The sequence below is a fragment of the Vombatus ursinus genome, unplaced genomic scaffold (genome assembly GCF_900497805.2).
Source record: "Vombatus ursinus unplaced genomic scaffold, bare-nosed wombat genome assembly UNPS02009132.1, whole genome shotgun sequence".
Lineage (NCBI taxonomy): Eukaryota > Metazoa > Chordata > Mammalia > Diprotodontia > Vombatidae > Vombatus > Vombatus ursinus.
Genome location: NW_020948910.1, coordinates 14333463 through 14350942, shown reverse-complemented (window position 1 = coordinate 14350942; position 17480 = coordinate 14333463). Strand labels below are relative to the sequence as shown.

The 17480-nt window shown below is 37.9% G+C and overlaps 1 protein-coding gene and 1 long non-coding RNA gene across 6 annotated transcripts in view; one reads left to right on the top strand and one right to left on the bottom strand.

Annotated features, from left to right (window-relative positions):
- The window catches only part of LOC114034891, a 205095-nt gene that overhangs the window by 61377 nt on the left and 126238 nt on the right, over positions 1 to 17480 (top strand). The gene's annotated exons all lie outside the window — the stretch shown is intronic.
- Positions 15188 to 17480, bottom strand: part of AHI1 (Abelson helper integration site 1) — a 250985-nt gene continuing 248692 nt past the window's right edge. For 4 of the 5 annotated variants that reach the window (XM_027850706.1, XM_027850707.1, XM_027850708.1 and 1 more), the window contains one exon: positions 15188 to 15901. In XM_027850706.1, coding sequence (XP_027706507.1) covers positions 15670 to 15901 — 232 coding nt within the window. In that variant the 3' untranslated portion in view covers positions 15188 to 15669. The remainder of the gene's footprint in view (positions 15902 to 17480) is intronic. The other variant, XM_027850710.1, reaches the window with a different exon arrangement.

The window sequence follows — 17480 nt, the reverse complement described above, 5'->3', positions numbered from 1 at the left end:
AGCTCATCCCTCATTTATTAGCTAGGCCAAATGGAAATACCTCTCCTACTTATTTAGATTCCCAAACAGTTAAAAAAAATAGAATCTGGAATACAGGGATAATAGAAGGATTTGGAAATTGGGAAGTGTTTTGTAAGCTCCTTACAAGCTTAGGAAGTGCTGGGAATTGCTTGGAAGAAGAGAACTTTAAAAAAACACAAGAGGACTCTCTCTTTAGGCTTAAAAAAAAAAGTCCATTGTTTTTCACCTCACCCCACTCTTTAGTGCATGTACACTTCCTTGTTACAGACATTTATAAGTTATGGGATCAGAAAATGAGATCTAGAAAAGTCCCTGCAGCACATTTGGATCTCTAAATCAGAAAATAATTATCTGCTAGTCTACCACTCCTATTCATTACTTACCTGTCAACTCTATTACTTTTTTTTTTTCCTTCCTGGCCCAGATGGGAACCAGATGATTCCTGTGCTAACCCTTATGAATCACTTACCAAAAGGAAAAACAAAAAAAACAAAAAAAACAAAAAACCAAACGCTTGTAATGGAAATGTTTACACACCTTGAGATAGAAGGGAACTCATTACCTCTGCCTAACTTTAAGGTAGTAGATAGGAGAAGCAGAATCAGAGCCGACTTTGAAGCCAGACACTTTACCCTTCAAAAAGACTGAGTCAATGGGTTGGGAATCTTGGTTAAGCAGATTGAATTCCAGGGAAGTAGCCCCCAAACTTCCCTGTAGCATTTATTAATATGTTTATGAAGGTCAGGAGAGACCTTTGGAACCCTCATTTCCCACCCTGTTGGAGACAGGGGAAATGATCTTTGTAAAATGAACAGGGCGAGGTAATCAGCATCTCCCTGCCCCTTGAGTTGGGTTTCACCTGCTGCAGAGGAGCACAGAGCTGCCAAAGAATTCTGGGCATTAGTGCACACTTGAATGATCACACCGATGTGCTGACACCTGATCCCAGGTTCCCAATCAGATCCATGCAGTCTGGTCCCCAGTGCGGGGGCAGGAAAGAGGAAAGGGGAATTACAAAGCGGCTTAACTTGAAACACTCTTCTCAGCCCCACCTGAATCTTAGGCGCCCCAGGGAGTCCTCTCAACCACCTGGATTTGAGATATTTTAAAGGTACAGATGCAACTTTTATCTGTCATGTTTTGTCAGAAGCTGAGGAGGTCCCATGTCACTGGGCCATGGGAAACCCTTAAGGCATGGTTAAGTCTGGATAGTGTTGTCCAGAGGTTTAGACAGCAGGAGGGTTCCGGCTGGAACTAAAGCAAAGTGCTGAGCTTTTCTAGAGAATGCAACAGAGAAAGGGAGAAGAGCTTGTGTTGCTTGCACGTTAAAAAAAAAAAAAAAAAGCCCACTCCCCATACTCAGATTAGATTTGTGTCATTACAGATAAATTCACCTTCTGATAGCCAGCTCAGTGATAGCCAGGAAGTAGGATTCCACTATTGGCTTTAATCAAAAGACTCCCAGATCTATAACTCTTGCCCTACCCTTTATTCTGAGCCCCAGGATGGTCAGCCTCGGAAGGAACAATGGATTTGGAGCCTAGGGTACAGAAGTACAGAGCACAAATTCTGACTCGGATACTTACTGTCAGTGTGACCTTGGCAAAGTCATTTAACCTCTAACAGCTTCAGTTTCCTCACCTTTAAAATGGGGATAATGATGGTGGTAGGGGCAGCTAGATTGCCGTGGAGAGCTCAAATCTGACCTCAGACACTAGTTGTGGGACCCTGGACAAGTCACTTAACCCTGTGTGCCTCAGTTTCCTCATCTGTAAATGAGCTGGAGAAGGCAATGGCAAACCACTCCAGTGTCTTTGCCAAGAAAACCCCAAATGGGGTGAAGAGTTGGACACGACTGAAAAATGAAACAACAACAACAAAAGTGGTGGTGGAAATAGCTTAAGTAAGCTGACCAAGGTCATACAAGTGGCAGAATAAGGATTTGAACTTGGGACCTCTGACTCAAAATCCAGCATTCTGTTATACCATGTTACCCCACATGCTGGGGGGAGGGAGGGGTGTTACAAGCATGTATTAAGACCTACTATATGCCAGGCACTGTGTTAAGTGCTTCATGAATGTTATTATCTCATTTGATCCTCACAACAACCCTGTGAGATGGATACTATTATTACTATCTCTATATTTTTTACAACTGAGGAAACTGAGACAGAAAGCTAAGTGAGTTGCCCAGGGTCACATAGCTAGTAATAGTATCTGAAGCTGGATTTGAATGCAGCTCTTTCTGTCCCTAGGCCTGGTGCTCTATCCACTGAGTCACCTAGCTGCTGGAGCTTAGGATAGAAGCCTTAGAAGGGAAATAACTTATCCAAGGTCACACAAATGGTTAAGTAGCAGAGATGGGATCCAAACTTGCATCCTCTGAATTCAAATCCAGTGGTCTCTCCATTTTACCCATAACACCTGCCCATTCCAACTACCTACTAACTACCTTCACCTGCATGACCCAAGTGACCACTGAACTCGTCATCTTTCTTCCCCGAATGACATCTTCTGACTTCACTACTTTTATTATTCACACCACCCTTCCCTTGGTCACACATGGCTAAAACCTCAGTCTTTGAATCTATCATCTTACATCCAACTAGCTACCAAATCTTGTTAATATTATTTTCATGGTATCTTGCACACATATCTCCTCTTTTCCACTCCCACTGCAATCACCACAGCACACATCTTTGTTGCAACCTGCTTATTCTATTACAATTGTCTTCTAATTGGTTTCCCTACATTAACTCTCCCATGTTCAATCAAACTTCTACACAACTATTAGATTTTTTTTTTATACATGTATTTGAACAGGTCACTCTTCTGCTCAAAATTTATCAAGCTTCCCTACTACCTACTGAACAAAGTTTAAGCTCCTTAGCCCTCTGTAATCACTGATACTTCATTACTTTTCTTCTTTTTCTTCCTTTTTTTTTTATTCTGGACTTAACAAATCCCAAATTAGGCATTTCTGTATATATAGAAGAGGATTGTATGTGAAACTGTAGATTTCTATGCTGTATGACTTGATTTTCTTTAAATATAGTAAACTTAACATGTAACTTTCAAAGCTACTCTACTTGTCTGTCATTCTTCTGGGCCTCCCTTCTTTTCTGTTCTATGCATTTATGCTTTTTTTTTTTTTGGTTACCCTATGCCTATGCTCTCTCCCTCCACCCCTTCCCCCATAATGGGAAAAAGAAAAGAAAAAAAAAAGAAAAAAAAAGTCCTCGTAACAAGCATGTGTAGGCAAGCAAAACAAATTTCTACCATAGCTGTATCAAAATCTTATTTTGCATTTTTGGTCATTCACCTTTCTCAATAAGTAGGTAACATCATCAGTCCTCTAGAATCACGGTTGGTCATTGCATTGATCAGAGTTCTTAAGTCCTGCAAAGTAGTTTCTTTCAATAATGTTTTTGTTATTGTATAAATTGTTCTCCTGGTTCCACTAACTTTATTTAAGTCTTCCCAGGCTTCTCTGAAACTATCCATTTCATCATTTCTAATGGCACGATAATATTCTATTATATTCATATACCATAATTTGTTTAACCATTCCCCAATTGATGGGCACCTTCTTTGACCTCATTACTTTTATCATAGAATCTTAATACTTGGAAGAAACTTCAGAGGCCATTTATTCTAATTCATATTTCAGTAGGATTACTTTCTGAAGACCTTTAACGAACAACACTATGTTACTCACTGCTACTTTTTACAGGGACAAAAATGAAACAATTCCTTCTCCCCAAGAGCTAAGAAACAACATATATGAATGTAAACGAATACAAAATATATGCAACATAAATACAACGTTATTGTGGAGTGAGGTGGTGAGGGATGGGGAGAACTAACAACTGAGGGGATCAGGAAAGGCCTCACAGGAGGCATCACTCGGGTGGAGCCCCAAGGAGGCTAGACGTTCTAGGGAAAGAGAGCATTCCAGGAATGAGGGTACTGCATGGGCAAAGCCAGGGAGGAACATAGGACCATAGATTTGAACCTAGAAGGGGAGCTTGGAAGTCAATGAGTCTAACCCCCCCCTTTTACAGATGCAAAAATTGAAGCAGAAGGGTTAAGTGAATTCCCAAGAGTCATTTAATAAGCTCTGAGGGAGAATTTGAACCCAGGAAATCTTGACTCCAAGTCTATTGCCCTATCCACTATACCTTGCAGTCCCTTAAGAGGGAGATAGAATCTCATTTAGGAGAAACAGCACATTATGACCGTGTCTACAGAGCACAAAAGAAAGCAGAGAGCAGACAACTTCTTGCTTAGTATGAATAACGTAGATGGCAAGAGCAGGTGATTAAATGGATTTATTTATTGACCTGGATGAAATGGCTTCTCTGTGTATAGTGACTGAAATAACTAGATCACTGCCCAAACTCCAATTCACCTTATGCTATGTAGATATACCCAGTATCACTCTGAGGTTGCCCCTATCGTGTCCTTAGTTCAAAAGAAGTCAATGGGTTGAGAGTAGATTTCCACCATCCCTGAGACATCACTCTAATCCCCAAGAAGAATTATGAGGAAAAAAGTTGAAAGTGAATGAAGAAAAAAAAAGATTAAAAATGTTCAAGTAAAGCTTCTTCTCAGCTCCACATAAAAGATCTAAGTGTAGTCGAAATGTCATGAAAATGAGGGTAATTTTCCTGAACTGAGCCTCTGTCAAATGAAACAGAGCTACCTCTCTCAACTCAAGTCATTCACTTCTGCCAATGGCTTGGTACACTTCTGGCCTGGAGGTTTCCGGTGTTTCTGAGACACTTCACATAAACACTGCTCAAGCTGTATGCTGTATTTTGCTTGTTGAACAAAGAGTTGTTTGAAGCTGACAAAACCTTTTTAGAATATTTTTAGATGATAAAGATAGCAGGTGATGAAAATGATTGGAACCACTTAATGGCATGAAAATACATGACATAAAGCCTCCTCAGTCTTTAAAATGGGATGCCTCCATATTTTAACAACTGGGTTAGGATGGTTTTTTGTTTGGGAATCAGGGGACTTTTGAGATGTTATTTCAACTCTTGCCATCTCCCTGGAAAACTATGGAAACTGAAAAGGAAAATAATGATCAGCATATCAAATTTACAGTTTAACTTGATGTTCAAATATACAGATATTTGGAAGGCTTTTCAGGGAGTTTATCCTCAGATCAATGGACATGCAAAATGTTATGCAAATCTGTTTTAATCTGGTAGATGATTTGCCTCTTAAATAACAAAAATGAAGACAATCAAAGACAATAGCCCCTACCTTTTAGTACAATGTTTTGGATAAATAATACAGCATTTAGAATGTTTTAAGGGTACAAGTTAGGTGTGTTCATAGAATCACATCTACACCTACACTCCACTTGTTGATTCCATCTATACAGAAGATTCTTTTGCTGGGATCAGAGACACATAAGAGAAATGGGTTTTTTGAATAACTTTGGTCAGTAATGTCTTCAACACTGGATGACACTAAAAGCTAACAACAAATTGGAAATTAATAACAAATTAAAGAGTGGGTAAAAGAGTGAGTGAGAGAGTAGGAGAAAAAGGAGACAATTAGAAAAAGAGAAAAGAAAAAAGGGGCATATGGTAATGAACGGTAAAGTAACGTGAGCAGTAGTACTCTCAGAGGGTGCCTGTCTCTATTGGTTGTCTGTGACCTTTGACACAATATAATTCCTGATGTGGGTTTCCCACAATCTTACAAGGTAAAGGAGCCAACTTTGTGAGAATTCAAGATTCAAATAATTCAACAAGCATTTATTGGATTTCTACTACATATTAGGCACTGTGTTAACTGAAGGGGTTATAAAGACAAAATTAAAAAAAAGAAGAAGAAGAAGAAGAAGGCCCTGCCTTTAAGGAGTTTACATTCTACTAGCTTGAGAGGAATCATTCTAATCACATCAAGAGTACTCAATAAATACTCTCTGAATAACTGATGGACTCAACAGGGCAGTGGTGCCACAAAAATTATCCCTCCATTTTAAGCCCCATACAGACTTCATTATTTCTGATTTGTTAAGGGAAATTCATATTCATAAAATGGACACTCATGCTTTCAGGGTTGAATGGCTAAGCTAGGAAATGGAGGTTTCCCACCAAATGAGAATTAGCTGCCCACCAGTAAAAGACTTACTATATTTTATTATTTGAACAATATGTAGGCCACTTTAGAAATGCTTTCCCTACATGTGGGAAGCATTTCCCAATCATGAGTCTATTGACTCTCACTATGACTTGGGAAAAATCCCCTGTGGGAGGCTCTTTAAACTATACTGATTTTTAGATTTGTGCATGGTCTTAATTTTGACCCGAGGCCAAATTGTTGTTCAAAATAAATATTTAACCTGTAAGTAAATATTAAGATCCTGTAATGAAAACTACCACATCTCTTTTATTATGAATTCAAATATTGAGCTGTAATAAATATGTGGGCATCCTTTTAATAGGTGGCTCTGAAGTATAATTATAAAGAAACTAAGTACCCTTTCTCTCATTTTATAGGCATCCCTTAAACACATGATGGATATTTTAGTTTTTATTATGCCATTCATGAAGGAAGTGAATCTCAGAAAATATGCTGGATTGGCAGCTAAACCAGAGTCCTCATACTAGCTTTGCCTTACTTAATAGTGTGACATCTACAATTAACCTCTATGAACTTCATTGTCCTCATCTGTGAAAGTCTTGACTCCACCTCCTCAGCATCTCTGGTATCTGGTCCCTTCATTCCACTCACATGGCCACCAATATAGTGCAGGACTTCACGAACTCTCTTGGTCTATTGGAATAGCCTTCTGATTGGTTTCCCTGAATTCAGGCTCTCCCCTGTCCAGACTGTTTTTCACACAGCTACCAATTCGATATTCCTAAAGTTTAGTTTAGATTGTATCATGCTCCTGCTTGAAAAGCTTCAAGTGGCTCTAAACTGACTTTTGGACCAAATACAAACTCTTCTGTTGGCATTTAAAACCCTTCACAGTCTATCTCCAGACTATGATTCCCCTTCGTGTACTCAAAGTGGAATGCTTGCTGTTCCCTATACAAAACATTCCATCTTCTGCCTGTCTCCTCTGCCTGGAATTCTGTCCCTCTTCACCTCTGTCTCCTGGAATCCCTAATGCCCTTCAAGGCTCAGCTCACCTTCTTTTACATCCCCTTTCTGATTTGGTTGTCAGCACCACCCCCTCCCCATCCTGTTGCCAATCACTGTGTATTTGTCATGTATTTGTTCTATACATATCTTGTATTTACTCTTTTGTGAATATGAACTCCTTGAGGTTGGGGCCTGTCTCATTTTGGTATTTGTATCTTCAGTGTACAGCACATTGCTTGACACACAGTAGGCACTCAATAAACACTTGTTGATTGATTGCTTGACGTCAACATAACTAAATAAGATATTATTGACTTCTGCCAATTCAGTGAGGATCAAATGTGGTATTTCACGTTGAAGTGCTTTCAAAAAAGTGCTCAAAAAAGCACTATCAAAACATAAAGTATTATTGTGTTAAAACAAGTGGGACTGTAGATCCAGGGCTGGAAGGGCCCTCAGAGGCCATCTAATGCAAACCTTTCATTTTATAGAACAAGTGCAGTCCCAAAGTCATTAAACAATTTCCCAGTTATGCTGGTAGTGTCAGAGTCAAGATTTGAACATGGCTCCTTTGACTGCAGCTAGGTAAAGTACCAGCCCTGGACCTGAGTTCAAATCTGACCCCAGACATTTAGTAGCTGTGGGACCCTGGGCAAGTCACTTAACCCAGTTTGCCTCAGTCTCTTCATCTGTAAAATGAGCTGGAGAAGGAAACAGCAAAACTACTTCAGTATCTTTGCCAAGAAAACCCCAAACAGGGTCATGAAGAGTTGTTACACAGTAACAACCTTCGACTGCAGAGCCAGGGCTCCTACTGAACCACACTGCCTCCAGTTTTTCAAGCTAAAATATTTTGCCTTCGTCAACATAATAGTCCAATTATCATATGCATGTTACAGAATAAAATAACTGATGCTCTGATGCCATAAACTTTTCTGTTGAAGGGAACAACAAAAAAAGATAGGGCCATCATTGTCAATATTATAAATGACCTAATTGAAATGGAACTGTCAAATACATACACATCTATCATTTGGCAAGGCTTTGGAATCACCTGGCAAAACAATTCATAGCATCATTGATATAGGGCCGGAAGGGACGTTAGAAGTAACCAAGTCCCAAACCCTTCATTTTACCACTGAGGAAACTGAGGCCTAGAGAGAAATGACTTCCTCAGGGGTCACTCAGCTTAAAAGTGTCTGAAGCAGGATTTGAACTCAATTTCATCTGACTTCAAGTCCAATGTGCTGCTGCTATCCACTGCACCACGCCACCTATCTTTACATTGCATTGTCTCCTGCAATCCCCTTTTTCTAAAGACTTTAGGTCCTGCTCGTATGCTCTGAGTATAGTCAGATGTGTGAAGCTGAAGAAGTCAATATGATTTGTCAGCGCAGTTCCAGGCCTTGTTGATAAGTTGGGTCAGGGCTATGTGTCTCACTTAGGTGTAAATGTCGCCTAAACAGATGGTTGGGGAATAGAATTCAAGAAGAAGGATCTGGTCCCTAGTTTCCATATCTTGGGCATATCAGTTCTTTCTTGGGTGATGTTACTTACTCATAGAATCTGGAGCTTGAAGGGGCCTTAGATTGTCTAGGCCAATTCTGAAGCACTCGGGACAACACCAAACAGGAAGCAGTAAGTTAGAATAAAGTATTATTCTATTTTCTTTTCATTATGATGGAGAAATGGTCTACATCAGGAGTGGGGAATCTGCAGCTTTGAGGCCACATGTGGCCCTCCAGATCCTGAAGTGCGGCCCTTTGATTGAATCCAAACTTCACAAAATAAATCCCCTTAATAAAAGGATTTGTTCTATAAAACTTGGACTCAGTCAAAAAGCCGCACTCAAGGACCTAAAAGGCCACAAGTTCCCCACCCCTGTTCTAAGTTTTTTTTTTTAAATTATTATTGGTTTAATGCAGTTACTGAAGGTATTTCCAAATAAAGTCAAGACTCTACAATGGATTTCTGAGGCTGCAGTAGGGCTTCATTGGTATGCTCCCTGTCTCAACTGCTTTTTTCTTGCTGCTGTCCTTTTTGGTTCATGGCATTATAGTACTTTACCCTCACCAGAGCAATTTATTAATGATACTACAATCTCTTGCTTCTCTTGCCCCTCTAACATTAACCGTTCTCGGAAGCTCTGATCTTGGCCCTTGTGTATCTTTTGTGGTCTCATTCATTCCAACTTTTGCTCAACATTGGCTAATTGAATAATGCACAAATCTGGCACTGAAGTCAATCTACAGTCTGGCTCCAGCTACATTCTGTCTTAGACTACTCTTCCTTTCATACTTTACGCTCCCACTAGATTGGTGTCCTGCATGTTCCCTGCATACTGTTCTTTTTTGCCTAAAACACCCTCTCATTTCCTTCCTATTGACATCCTACCAATCCTTCAAGGCCCAGATCAATGCCACTTCCCTCAAGCTAGAAGTAACCTCTTCATTATCTGATATCAAAATTCCTTAATTTCTTAGACATTTATGTTCTGAGTTGTAGGAGATGTCTTATTACCCCCCAGAAGCTTAGTCTTTTGCCTATGATTTCTCTGTATTTCCCCAGCATGTAATATAGTAGTAAACTATGATATTAGTACATCAAAGACCTGTGATTTCATTGGTGTGCGAAATTCCTTTACCAATATAGATAGCAACCCATCACTAACTTATTGAGCTGCATAAAACTCAGACAAGTCACATGACTTGCCTATGGTCACATAGCTAGTGTCCAAGGCAGAATTTGAACTCTGATCTTTCTTGCTAACAAGTCCATCATTCTATCTATAATGACATGCTGACTCTCGTTGCATGTAATGGACACTTGATGTTCATGAAATCCTAATTTTTGAATGATCAAGGCACACTGATGAGGAAGGACTTGTTTGTATGTCTGGTCAACTGGGAATTTGTTTTAAAACCTTCCAGCAGAGAAATTCAGTACAATGAGTCAAAAAAGGAGGGGAGGGACAGGTCCAGGTAGGGGGGGACCTTTTACAAACATGTGATAGGCTGCATTATTGATTGATCCAGGATTTTCCAACTTCAGGAAATGGTACAAGATTACAGTGTCTATCCAAGAGGAAGGAGCTGCTTCAGTGCCTCAGTTTACTATCCTTTTCACAAATTGAACTTTACTATTTATGAGCTGGCACATAAGACTATTGGTCATTAGGTGTTTTGTATCTTAATTTAAGAACCAAATCCTCACATTTGGAACCCTCTCCCTGAATTCTGTGAGACTGCAGAGCTCGACAGTAGCTACAGCATAACAGTCTGTCGCAAGTGTATTGGGGGTTTCAGTTTGCCAGACCTGTCATCATAAATTAATGACAGGATGTTGCAAGAATGGCAAAGCTCCAGCACCATCTTGCAGTTTAATATAGCCCCATTTCCCCATTTCAATGTATTTGTGGTTAGATAAATCCTCAGAAATTTACAGCTGCTGCAGACTAGTTTATTATACTCTCTGCCTGCGCATGTGATAAGTGTAATAAGAATTTGATGTTCTTTTAGTGCATAGATTTTACTGATATTTCTTTACCGCTTTGGAAATCATGAGCTGCTGAAGCTTCCATCTGTATATATATATATATTATATATATGTGTGTGTGTGTATTTAATACATAATAAACATATATACTATGGTTTAGCAGCATACATTTTGAATTAAAATGAAAAAAATGGTGAATTTTTAAAAAAGTAGGTTATATGAAGCAATTGGATATGAAATCACCAAGATCACAAAGATTGTGGATAGGGAAAACAAAAAAACAACTCAACCTACTGAATTTGGTCTCAAAATATGAAAAACTGAACTGAAGCCCTCAGACTTTTCTCCAGGGAACCTTCTTCCTTTCGTCTTTTAACCACTTTTCACAAGCTTCAGTTACCCATTTTAGTTCTGACAACAAATTAATATTTTCTTCAACTTCTCACTTTCCTTCTACTTCATCTTTGACTATATTTTGGGAGTGGGCTTGTTTTAAATCATGCTGATTTTAAACAACATAATTTTAAGTTAGTAATGTGTTTTTACTCATGTTGTTAACCATTCCTGAGCGCGTGCACACACACACACACACACACACACACTGTCCAAAAAATTTTTCATAGCTTTTAGTAAGTGTTAATGGTGATTAAACAAACCTATAAATTAACTCTTACTTGCCCTGAAATATTTAAGTGATGCTTCTCTGATTCAATTCCCAGTGAATGAGTTCAGGCTCCTCCAAGTGTTGGCTACTGAAAAGATTGCTGAGGTTGGAAAAATACTATTTCAATACCATAGCCAGAGGATCTTGGGTTTACAGTTCAAATGGACCCTAAGATCCCCTAATTCAACCCCCTTATTTTATGGAGGATGTAACTGAAGCTCAATGAGGTTAAGTGACTTGCCCAAGGTCACATACCTAGTATCAGAGTTAAGAGTTTGAACTGAATTCTTTCATTCCAAAATTCAAAACTACCTTGCTACACCATACTTTAATTATGCTAGAAATAAATAATTGGGACCAGCAAAAACAAAAACAAAAATAAAAATCAGTTTGATGCTAGCAGGAAGCTAATTATACACATAACGATACTGGCGCTATATAACGGATAGAGAACATGTATTATACAAAGAATGAAAATTTTTCATTTCAGTTGAAGCTCAAAGCTAGGAATGAAAGCTATGAAATTTTGAAGCAAAATTATATTCTCCAACTGTTTTAAGATAATGAAAAAAAAATCTATCCACGGTACTTAAAGCCTCAATGGAGTAAGGGCTTTTTAGCATAAATCAAGAGAAGGAACTTTTGAAAATGCAGTTTATGACATATATGTTTGCAATAGGCCAGAACAGAATCATTAGAATAAAAGTATTCTTTGTGTTTACAAAACAAGTGTTTTTGCTTTGTCCCATTTCCCCCCTTACATGAAGTATTTCCTTTTCACCTGAGTAATTAGAGCAGAAGGATGTGATGAATGAAGTGCCTCATTATCAGGTTTGCATCCATGGTCTCTGAAGAATGGCTCTCTCGCTGGCTATTTCTCAGGGCTGTCTGCCCTTGCAGTGGTGGCCCATTGTGAACCCTAAATGATCCTGACATGCAGTTCTCCAGGAGACAATTGGGTCTAGCCAACAGAGGCTTCTGATTGTCATTTTCCCTCGTGTTTCCATTATTCTTTATTTGACTATGATTAGTCTGCTTTTGCCTCTTGAACCAAACATTACTACAAATGTCCTAGATGTACTTTAAAGTAAGGAGAGGGGCAAAAGATATGGGATGATTACAGAAGAATGAAAAAGATGGGCTTCTTTCCCTTCTAGATCAGGTATTTTTCCACAACTCCATAGAATCTCAAACAAGGATAATAATATTCTCTGAAGTTAATATAGTCAGAAGAAATAAAGAAAGGGGCCGAAGAGGTATCAAAAAAGTTGTGTAGGAAATTTACAACTGTTTCCAGCCTCCTTCCATAAACACACTTCATTTTACTGAAATATTTGCTGCTTAAAGGTCAAGGTGCTCTAAATAGTCTTTCCATATATATACATATACATATATATATATATTTTTTTTTTTACTTCCTTAATGCTATCAAAGGCACGCATAACTACATCACTTGAAATGTTACTTTGGTTGTTACTGTTTCCACTAGCATCAACAACAACAAAAACAAAATGTCTATGATCTTCAAGGCTGCTCCAGGCACAGTGCCCACTCTTTGCAGTGGGTTAACTTGGAAGTTGGGTAGCTATTAGTTTGTGTTTTTCAGAAAGGAAAAAGTATGCATTGAAAAGGTGAAAAAAAAAAGGAAATATACTTTAGAGTTATCTTTTTACTAAGAAATGTATTCACTAAGAATTTTTATTATACCAGAAGTGTGCATTAACACTTAGGAAGATAAAACAGCCAAGTTTTAGATTTGGAGGGAAGTTTTCATTTCATTAAGATCCAACTAGGCTGTTATCATCAGTAAAGATGTATGTGGCTCCCCAAATTGAGAGTCGAAAATTTTTCCCATGAATTAAAAAAACATCAAAGTAAACATCTGTGATAAATCATGTGTGTAGAGGATTCCTTAATTTCCTTCCTTCTCAATCCTTTCAATTAATTTTTGAGTACCCATTAATAGCCCAATATTCCTTAAATTTCAAATGATGCCATATAATGAGAAAATTTGTTTGCACAATAATCAGTGCTCCAGACTGACTTCCTAGGAGGGTGGGGTATTTGCATTTAATTTTTTTCTAAGATTATTGAATAATAAAATTGAAGATCTTGACCTAATTATTAATTAAATAATTATGGAAGGTGATGGAAATGTCCAATAACGACAATAATGACGGAAAGGGTCAATGCACAAGATTTCCAAAGTCTATCATATTAGTATTATTTTAAAAAATGGATTTCATATTGTCAATGTGTAGTCCTCTGAATAAGTTTTTAATCTTAGGGACCAGATTTTCAATCTTTTTAAAACATTTGCTTTTATTCTTTAGTCTAACAAGAATCTCAGAAAAAAAACCCATTCAATAAAACTTCATAAGATCATGGAACGAGTTTAGGAGGAAATTTAGTCCAACCTCATTTTACAGATAAGAAAATAGAGGTGCAGTGAGGGTCAGACAAGTAGGAGTAGCACAGTCAGGTCCTGAGACTCCTAAAATCAGTGATATTGGCTGCCTCCCTGGAAAACTCCAACATTGAACAAATCCTATTCTTTATCAGAAGGCTTAACAATTGTGGGCCAAGTAATTGAGGAGCCACAGTTTGGAGGAGACAGGATAGAATGGTGCCAAAGCCTACTTTCTAAGCAGAGAAAGAATAAACAAACCAATAAAAGATATTATAAAAGTCAACATTTTTAGAATGAAGATGAAACAAATATAAAATGTTTGTTGCTAAGAATATCTCTGGTGCCATATTTATTGCACTTCAAATGCACTCTCTTATTTCTCTCCTTAATTATCATTTGGATTTGTGCCTCAGAAGGCCTAGTTACTGCTATTCCCTTTTCTGGAAAGTGTGGCAAAGCTGTTTAATTCAGCTTCAGAGCCTTGAACATAATTGGAGCCTGCATCTGCTAGCATGAAAAGGGGAGTTGTGCCTTTGATTGGGACCAACTCTCCATGGCATTTAACTCAAGTGTTACTTGTCTTCAGTAGCCATAATACAAAATGCCATTTTATAGTACTTTTCAGAAGGAATACAGTACATACAGTCCTGAGAGCTTGGCACATGCTCAGGGCTCCCTTAGTGGAGAGGCTGATGTCACTTGTATCATTTTTAAACTTGCTAAATAGTCAAGAGTTGATGTTAATTAAAAAAAAAATCAGAAAAGCCACAATAGACAGCCTTCGATTATGAACTGCCAACTGCCTTGAAATTCCAGGATGTAAAATTCTTTTAAAACATCTAGTGTGTTTATACGATAAAAATATATGAGAGCCTTAATATCAGAGGCCTTTGGGCCTGGATGGATCTAGTTCTTCTTGAAATGTGCATATGTAACAATGAGAATAACACGATCTTTACACAAACCAGAACTGGCTTTGGATCTGACAGCTTGAGAGCAACTAAAGAAAAATGGCTTTGTTTTTAAAGAGTTCTGCAGAGCAGAGACATGTTTACCCACTTTCATGCCTTCCAAACATGTGCAGGGATGAGAGCTGAATGTGTTTACTAGATTATATTGTATGCAGTGGTTTACGTCTGGGCAAATTTTACACTTCAATGCCCAGAACTGTTTTTCTCACTTCTTTGTTTCATGGAATCAATTGTCTGATCTACCAAATAAGTTCTTCTAATTTTATATTTATTTTTGCACTTTTTGAGGGAGAACTGGGGTTAAAAATTTTCCTGGTAGACTAATTTTCTCAAGAAAAAAGAGTCTGCTGGGAAAAAAAATATCAAGAGAAAAATGATTAATTAATATCAAAATAAAACATTTAATGATATATTACTGAAATCATTATTCTTATAATAATGCAATAAAATAATTAAAACAAATATTGAGATTAAAATTAATATCACTCAACATATGTCTACATAGCCTTCATACACTTGAATATGAAATATTTTCAACTGAATGAGTCTAGAACATTACTGCAAGGTCAGCCAAAACAAATGAATGTTATATTTTTTAGTCTGTGTTTACAAAGTAAACATATCTTCATTTAAAACAAATATAAAAAAGTAACACTCAGAAGTGCACATTTCCTTTAAATAGTTTTCTTGTTTTAAGATGTGATAATTCCTTAGGAATTCCAAATACACAATTCTATAATATGGATTTATTAAAAAAAAAAAAAGTTAAATTGCAAAGTGGAATCACCACAGTTTTTAGTGAATCTTATAAATTGGCATATTACCCATGTGCAAATCTATAGAATTGTTAAACAACATTTACCCCATCGATATAAATTGTGTTTTTTTCCTTTGTGTCTGGTGAACAGCAGTGATATTATTCTTTATTGATTTGCCAACAGGAGCAATCCTGATGCAATCACTAATAAGTACCAAGAGTTGGACGGCCACTATTATACAGGTTTCAAACCATCAGACTCCAAGGCCCCATTCATTTCCTTGGCCATCTTTGAGGGGGTTAGAGCTCTTTTGGGGCTCTTCTTTGTTTCTGCTCTAAGAACAAGTCTGGATTCACCTTCTACCTGAGCATTCACATCTGGAATTTCTGAAGGACGAAGAGCCATTTCATTTAGTTTGGATCCTGTCATCTCATTCTTCTGAAGTCTTTTCTTCTTTCTTACTTCTCTATTAGAGAGAAAGAGAAGCAAAATTAATAAATCCTTGGAGCTTGTCTTCCTAACTATCATAAAGCCGGGGCTTTGTTTCCTCAGGTAACAGCTGAGTGGGCTGGTAAGAGAATTGGAAACCATTTCCTATGGGACCCAAAGAAGTTGGGCAAATAGGACAAAACTTGTCAATGGAATCTGCTACAGTGATTTTCTAACATCCTTTCACAGTGCTGGTTTATTCGTTTTGTATTGATTACAATATACCCTGTGCATAGTAGGTGCCTAATTAATGTTGGCTATAACAAATTAGTCATTAAAAGAACAAGCAGTTGTTTTGGTTCAGCTCCTACAATGACAAAGAAATAAATGCAATAAAGACCAGTGTTCTTCAAACACAGGCACTATAGGTGGCAGGTGCCTTGGACCTCTTCTAAGAATCCAAGGCATCCATTTTCAACTTACCTAATGCTTCATTTCCTGGAGGTGGGGTGGGGTGGGGTGGGGTGGGGTGGTGGTGATGAAGAAATAGTCAAGGCAGTAACTTGTACCGAATGTGATATTTCAGATTTGCTTATGGAAAGCATATAAACCACCTTATATATTCCTTGAATCCTTTCTTTTAAGGCCTTCTGTTGGGCAAGAATTTACCAGTCATTGACTATGTATACTTGTACAACTGGTTTGACAATAATGAATGTCAAGGCAAAAAAAAATTTTTTTTGATTGATATTTTTTGCTGACAGCTGCTGTGATGGTTGAAATTCTGGGGCATCTAGACACAACTCAGATCATAAAATGAATCATTTAGACCAGAAAATCAAGGTTTCCATATGGAATGGGAGCTAGAAGCTGCTTCCCTGGAGAGTGTTATTTGCAATAACCAAAGAAGGATTGAAGCTGAGTTATATGTTGTTGGACTTGAATTCAGCATGATGTGAGTTCAAATCCTGCCTCAGACTCTAGCTCAAGTCACTTCATTCTTCTCATCTTTGGTTTTACCATTTGTAAAATGGAGAAAAATAAACAGCATCTACATCAGAGTTGTTGTGTGGATCAAATGACATAACATATGCAAGGTACCTTGCAAACCTTATGAAAGTATTGAATATTATCCTATTAAAGGGCTATCCGAGTTTCAAAGAATTAAATGTATAATTTACTTCTGAAACACTCTCAAAAAATGGAATAAGGGTATGGTTGGAAAAACTTGTTTTTGATTCTTTCAAGCAAGAAAAGGCTGATAAATTTGTAACATGTTAGGCAGCTAGGTGGCACAGTGGATAGAGCCCTCGACCTGGGATCAAGAAGACCCAGATTCATATCCAGCCTCAGATACTTACTAGCTATGTGATCTTGGGAAATTCACTTAACCCTGATTGCCTCAGTGTCCTCTTCTGTAAAATGAGTTAGAGAAGGAAATGACAAACCACTCTAGTATCTTTGCCAATTGTGACCCAATGGGGGTCACAAAGAGTTGGACATGACTGAAAATGACTAAACAACAAGAAAACAAAAGAGTGGTGGCAGCAGATACAGTAGACATGCACAACTTGGCAGTACGTAGAGGCCAAAATTAAAATAGGCTAAACTTTGGG